The sequence below is a fragment of the Anarrhichthys ocellatus genome, unplaced genomic scaffold (genome assembly GCF_004355925.1).
Source record: "Anarrhichthys ocellatus isolate YVR2014 unplaced genomic scaffold, GSC_Weel_1.0 scaffold25, whole genome shotgun sequence".
Lineage (NCBI taxonomy): Eukaryota > Metazoa > Chordata > Actinopteri > Perciformes > Anarhichadidae > Anarrhichthys > Anarrhichthys ocellatus.
The window spans coordinates 4,286,605-4,293,130 of NW_022280055.1; the positions used below are offsets into that span (position 1 = coordinate 4,286,605).

The following is a 6,526-nucleotide window of genomic DNA, read 5'->3' on the forward strand; positions in this document are numbered from 1 at the left end:
CTCTCTCTCTCTCTCTCTCTCTCTCTCTCTCTCTCTCTCTCTCTCTCTGGGCGACATAGATGAAATAGTGATTTGAGCTTTTCCTCTTCTCTGTGCCAGTGGAATGGGTCAAGACATAATAGAATGGATAATATATTATCTATTATGTTCTATAGTATAAGACAAATAACATGTTTTTAATACATTATTTAATCCATTGTTGATGACATTTCTATTTTCTTTGTGTATTATATCCTTGAATCCTTAAACAAGTCATTTGGACCACTTCAAACTTTTGTTGCATCATGGATTTTGGATTGTTGCTGCAGTGCTCGGCAGCAAAAGTATTTTCTTTTGACCCACACTGAGATTTCGGTCACAATGAAATAGTTGCATCACTCAATTCCTGACATTCCTTTGAAGGCAAACCAGATCCCATGTTCACGATTTAAAATGTAAAATCATGTCGCCCCAACCTCATCAACCTCTTGGCTCTTCTTTGAATCTCAGCCTCTCCACTCAATCTGTACCTTTCTCTCTACTTTTGTCTGCTTTTTTTTTTTTTTGACCAGCCCTTCATTGTTGCTGCTGCTTCTTTTTCTCCATTTTAACAGAAATGTAAAATAAAGCCATAATAATGCGTCCTCCCACAGCTGGAAAACTAAGCAGCAAACATCAACCCAACTAATTCCATTCAGCTTCCTGGACCTGCCTGGTACTAAAAAACTATAAAAAAAAAAACAGCAAAAGCAACCACTCTCTCCCACCGTTGCTCCACCTTTAATTCTGGCATCCGTCTTGTGTGACATCACGTCTTGCTTCTACTACTCCGCAGTGTGGATGAGAGACGAGTCGCTCTTCCTCTGCTTCATTTGTCTGTTTGGAACTTCATTTAACATGTTCAACCATCTGTCCATGTTTTAAGTGTTTCCTCAATGTTTTATTGTCGTGTCCCGTTGTGGATGCACTTGGCTCCATCTCTCATTCTCTGGCTGTTCTGAATTAAGGTTTGTTTTGATTTGCGTTTTTTTCAAGGTGGGGATAGATGAGTGCCTGGGAGCGAGCTTCGCACATTCCTCCCTCTCTGAGTGGCGGGTATATTAACCAATCAGCTCCTCACACACTGAGCTCTCTCCTCCCTGTTGATCTCAGGATCAGAAAACAAACTGTCCTTTAGACTGTAGGCGGACATATATGGAGCGTTATTAAAATTTGTCCTGGTTTACCGTGTTGCTGCTGCAACTACTTGGTTGATAGTCCACTTTACTATGCAAGAGGCTCTGATTACATTTTTTTGCAGAGGTATGAACATACGTTACAAAGGGCACAACATGTCTTCAGTTGTTTTTATATGACACTTTAAAATGTTGTATTTTAATAAGCAAAAGGAATACTTACCAAATCATTTAGGGAAATGCACTCGTAAAGAATTAGATGAGATGTTCTTACCTGCTTATGTCTGTAGGATAAATATTAGTTTAGCTTAGCATAAAAACTGGAAACGGCTAGCCTGGCTCTGTCCAAATGTCGCAAAATCTGCCTAAATATGCTTTCCTTATTTAATCTAGGAAATTGCTGCTCCCAGCCAAGTAATAATTATGAACCTAACTCGCACATAAAACCACAAATGTTAATTTTTACACTTTGTTTTTGTAAAACATAGTAAACAAATGAGATATAATGTGTTAATTAAACCCTCTAAACCCGGGATCTTAAGTGCGAGCAATTTTCTCTCTTATATACAAGTGATAGTATGCAACGGTGAATAATGTTATTAATAATTTAAAAGGCTTAAATCTGACTATGGTTGGCCACAAAAATGTCCTTATGTGTTATTCTGATCGATCGGAAATAAATGGACTTGTAGTCACTGTTGATCCTCCTGCTCCAATGTTTTCTTTAGTGCAAGTCTACAGTCTAAACACCTTTTTGGTTTTGTCAAAAAGAAAGCTGTACAACCAACTGGTTCGTGGAGGAGGCTGGTGTCTGGTGACCTGGTAAATGGAGTGTGTGTCTGGGAGGAAAAAGGAGTGGTCGCTAATGTCTCTCATAACGTCAAAGGAAAATCTTTTAGAGCTCACGTTCAAATGCTAAAGAAATGAAGACAGTTTAATTAAGCATCGTCTTCTGAGCGACAGTGGTGACCACTCTTCCCCTCGACACCGGGTTGGCTCAGAGGGAGGGGTGGGCGGGGCATGAGTCTATCCCTGAGGTAACAACTGCTCCTTCTGGCTGCCACTCAAACAGAAACCCCTCTACTACCTTCTGTTCTAACTCTCCAGTCTCTCCTTGATCCTGCGGCTCTAACAACTTCCTCCGTATGTTTTTTTTTTTCGTGTGTGTGTGGGGTTGGTACGTTACAGAAGCAGAAGAACATTGCCGGAGCGCTGGCTTTCTGGATGGCCAACGCTTCAGAGCTGCTCAACTTCATCAAGCAGGACAGAGACCTGAGTCGCGTCACGCTGGACGCCCAGGACGTCCTCGCCCATCTGGTCCAGATGGCTTTCAAGTCAGTCTGTGTGTGGTTGTGTGTGTGTGTGTGTGTGTGTGTGTGTGTGTGTGTGTGTGTGTGGTTGTGGGGTATGTCACATTGTGGGGTATGTTGTGGGGTATGTCTGTGTGTGGTTGTGGGGAATCTGGAATGTCATGCACATTTCAAGACAGGGGCAGGCTGGGAATTTGGTCCCTACTCTGTGGAGGTCAAGGAATATGAGTTTGTGAGATGATTGAAGAAGAGCTTTTCTGTTTGGTGGTGAAGTCTTGATGTCTTTAACACGCTGTAATGTGTGCATGCAGGTACTTAGTCCACTGTCTGCAGGCTGATCTAAACAACTACATGCCTGCCTTCCTGGACGACCCCGAGGAACATAATCCACAGAGACCCAAGATCGGTAATACACAAACGCACACAGTGTTTCCCTCCCATTTTGGCTTATGGCCCTGATGAATGAAGCAGTGTCCACTTGCGACCCCTCTTCACTCTGATAATGTCTCTGAGCAGAATCATTTTTAAGGGTCTAAAGAAGTAAAAAGTAAAGATTTCAGAAAAGTCTGAAGATTTTTTTGTTATTGTTGCCGTGGTGCGTCCCAACACTCAAGGTTGGAAAGATTCTTAGTGTCAGGCACTTAATAAAACATAGTTATGAATATTGTGTTTCATGTCTGCCACTTAATCCCCCATAGATGTTACACACTGTTCCTTTAACTCCCATAATCCCAGGTTATCACTGCTATCCTTAACCTCCCAATGTGAATTGAATGGTTGGCCGTCATTGAGTGTATATCTGACGTCTATTCTTCTCCTTCCAGAGGACGTCCTGCACACCTTGACGGGGGCGATGTCGCTGCTGCGGCGGTGTCGGGTCAACGCCGCCCTGACCATCCAGCTCTTCTCGCAGCTCTTCCACTTCATCAACATGTGGCTCTTCAACAAGCTGGTGACGGACACCGAGTCTGGGCTGTGCTGTCACTACTGGGGGGCAATCCTCCGGCAGCAGCTCAGCCACATCGAGGCCTGGGCAGAGAAACAGGGTCTGGAGCTCGCCGCCGACTGCCACCTCAGTCGAATTGTTCAGGTAAGAGGACGGATGGGGATGCGAGCAGATGCTCGGACTGAGAGGGTCATGGATTTTGTTTTATTCACAGGGTTTTTCATCTTTGTTTTTTCTGCTTTTTAGTGAATTACTTCTCTTGCCAGTTTTTCCCTTCTTTATTTGCTGTTTAACACTCCAGATCTTTAATGGTCTTTGTCACTCAGAGTGGCAGTTAAGCTCATGCTCGGATTGCCGCTATACAATTTCTTTTGAAAAGATAAGAAAAGCAAGGATACTTGAAGATAATTTACTTGTAAGGTGCAAGAATTGACTGAAGTGAAGTACCTTAAGATGGTAGTAGAGATAGTAAATTGGCCAAACAGTAAGCTTGGAAACTACAGACAACATGAATACGATATACAAGGAATGTGGCTCATTGACATGTTCTTTTCTCTGTGTCCTCCAGGCCACCACCCTGCTGACCATGGACAAATACTCCATGCAGGATGTGCAGAACATCCACAACACCTGCTTTAAGCTCAACTCGCTGCAGCTCCACGCTCTCATGACCAACTACCATTGTGCTCCGGACGAGCCTTACATCCCGCCTGTAAGCCAAAAAGCACGGAAGCACAATATAGAGCGTTTATGATGCACACACAGTGTCTGTTTGATAACGTCAGCTTTATGTCAATCAAGTCAGCTGTTATGAACATATTGCGATTTGCACAGATGTCGAAAACGTCTTTTCTGGAGCTTCAGATGCAATGAACCAGCCCGTTGACCTGGTTTTGTGTGTTTGTATGCAGGAGCTGATAGACCACGTGGTGGCAGTGGCAGAGAACACAGCAGATGAGCTAGCGAGGAGTGATGGCAGAGAGGTTCAGCTGGAGGAGGATCCGGACCTCCAGCTGCCCTTCCTCCTTCCTGAGGACGGCTACTCCTGCGACGTGGTGCGCAGCCTCCCCAACGGCCTGCAGGACTTCCTGGAGCCGCTGTTGCAGAGAGGTAAAGTCACTGGGACCAAGATTTAACAATAAAAGGAAATTCTGTCTTACATTTCATGTAATGCAATTACGTTATCAAAGAGTTGGTATACCCTAGCTGTTTTTTTACACACATAATTTAGATGCATGACTCAGTGAAAATGTATTGTAAAATGTGTGTGTGTGTGTGTGTGTGTGTGTTTCTTCTAACAGGTTTCTGTCGGTTAGTGCCCCACCCCCGTTCGCCTGGTACCTGGACCGTCCACTTTGAAGGAGCTGACTGCGACAGCCACTTCTCTGCTGCCGACAGTTCTGAGATGGTAGGACATTAACACATGTACACTTTCTAAACCACTCTGTGTGTGTATGTGTGTGTACTTTTGTGTGTCAGCCCACTGGGACAGCTGGGGTAAAGTGAGGCCAAAGAGGACTTTGAGCTTTAGAGGGTTAGTAATGCTGACTCATAGAAGCTGTGGAGACTCGAGTGTCTGACAGCTAAGACGGAGACAAAACGTGTCCGCAAAGAAACTTTGGGGACTGCTAACACAATCATCTCCATGCTGCACTGAGATGACTTTACTTTGAGACTGATCAATCAATGAGGAGAATTGTGTTCAAACCGCTCCAAAATAATTCCAATTGAGGAATAAAGATGAGTTTCAAATCTACATATAGTTTCTAAAATCATCTATGAAAATATTAATGCTATGGCAACATTTTCAAGATGGGAAATACTTTTATTTAGCAGTATATCTTTTATTCCCAGCCTTCACAATAGAATCAGCACAGTACAGCAATTGTTTATTAATTTCTTCATTCAAAGATTAATCGGGATGAACAGGAACCTCTGCAACACATCACAAGCATATTGGAGCACAGCAGACAACCTAAACAATGTGAATCAATATATACTTGGGATGTATGTTAAAAAAATTAAACAAGTACGTGTATAAATAAGTGTATTGTTAGTAAGGCTGTACCGAATAGTTTGAAGCTTCATTCATAACTTTGACATTCAAAGTCTAAAATCAACAGTCCAATGCTGCTCAGGCTTTTCTTTTTTTGTTTAAACACGGTACGGCACATTTTCAAATATAGATTAGCCTTCACTAATATTAATATTAGTATTTGTAGGATTAGATTCAAGTGGTGGATTGTTTCGACTACTGTCATCCGAATTTTTAAATATCTCCAGGGCGTTGTAAGGTCCAAAAGTTAAAATGTATTGAAAAGAGATGGATGTAATAATTTCACACCATGGTTTTATCTCACAAAATAATCTGCTTCAATCCATATTTGTTGGCTTTTGGCTTTCAAAAACATTTGTCACTCAAAGGGAGGCACTGATGAGTTATATTCATTAAAGAAAATTGATTCAATAAAAAAAAGACCAATAATTTAATCCGATGAATCGCCTTTTTTAAGGCTTTTTTTTTTTTTAAACATGAGACGACAGACATTGAAGTTTTATTTGAAAATGTCAACTGAAGCTTTGAATGTAAAATACGTCATTTGCTTCTGCCCTTTTATTGATATGCTTAAGATAAATGGTACTGGCATTAAGAATGTGACATGGTTGATTTGTAGTTCAAATATAGCTGAAGTTACTCACCTGAAGTATCCAGTATTGGCTAATATAGATAACATGAACTGATGGTATGCATCCACATTATAATGAGCTGTCTTCAGGTGCTTTTGTTGACCTTTTCTGGCTAAGCTCATCTTTCCACAGTACTGGATAACTCGGGTAAATTATACTGGATCTACTGGGTTTAAGGGAGATTGAACAGGAGTTTCAGTAGGCAAGACGGGACTAGATGAAAACATAGATCAGTTCCAGCTGAATGCAAGACTAAGAAAGGTAAAACCCCCTGAACAGAACCTCAGCTGGAGACAATAGGACGGCACAGCTCACATAGTTTGACTATTTTTAGACCTGGAGGTTTCTTTAATTTAAGTCCTGTGCGGGCTTGTGTGTGTGTGTGTGTGTGTGGGGTCTCCCAGTTGGAAGGCATTGATTACAGTGAC

At 42.1% G+C, this 6,526-nt stretch overlaps 1 protein-coding gene across 17 annotated transcripts in view; it reads left to right on the forward strand.

The window, feature by feature from the left end:
- The window catches only part of afdna (afadin, adherens junction formation factor a), an 85,955-nt gene that overhangs the window by 45,754 nt on the left and 33,675 nt on the right, over positions 1–6,526 (forward strand). For all 17 annotated transcript variants that reach the window (XM_031861696.1, XM_031861709.1, XM_031861697.1 and 14 more), the window contains 6 exons: positions 2,343–2,488; positions 2,776–2,870; positions 3,289–3,554; positions 3,979–4,122; positions 4,322–4,520; positions 4,712–4,818. In XM_031861696.1, coding sequence (XP_031717556.1) covers positions 2,343–2,488; positions 2,776–2,870; positions 3,289–3,554; positions 3,979–4,122; positions 4,322–4,520; positions 4,712–4,818 — 957 coding nt within the window. The remainder of the gene's footprint in view (positions 1–2,342; positions 2,489–2,775; positions 2,871–3,288; positions 3,555–3,978; positions 4,123–4,321; positions 4,521–4,711; positions 4,819–6,526) is intronic.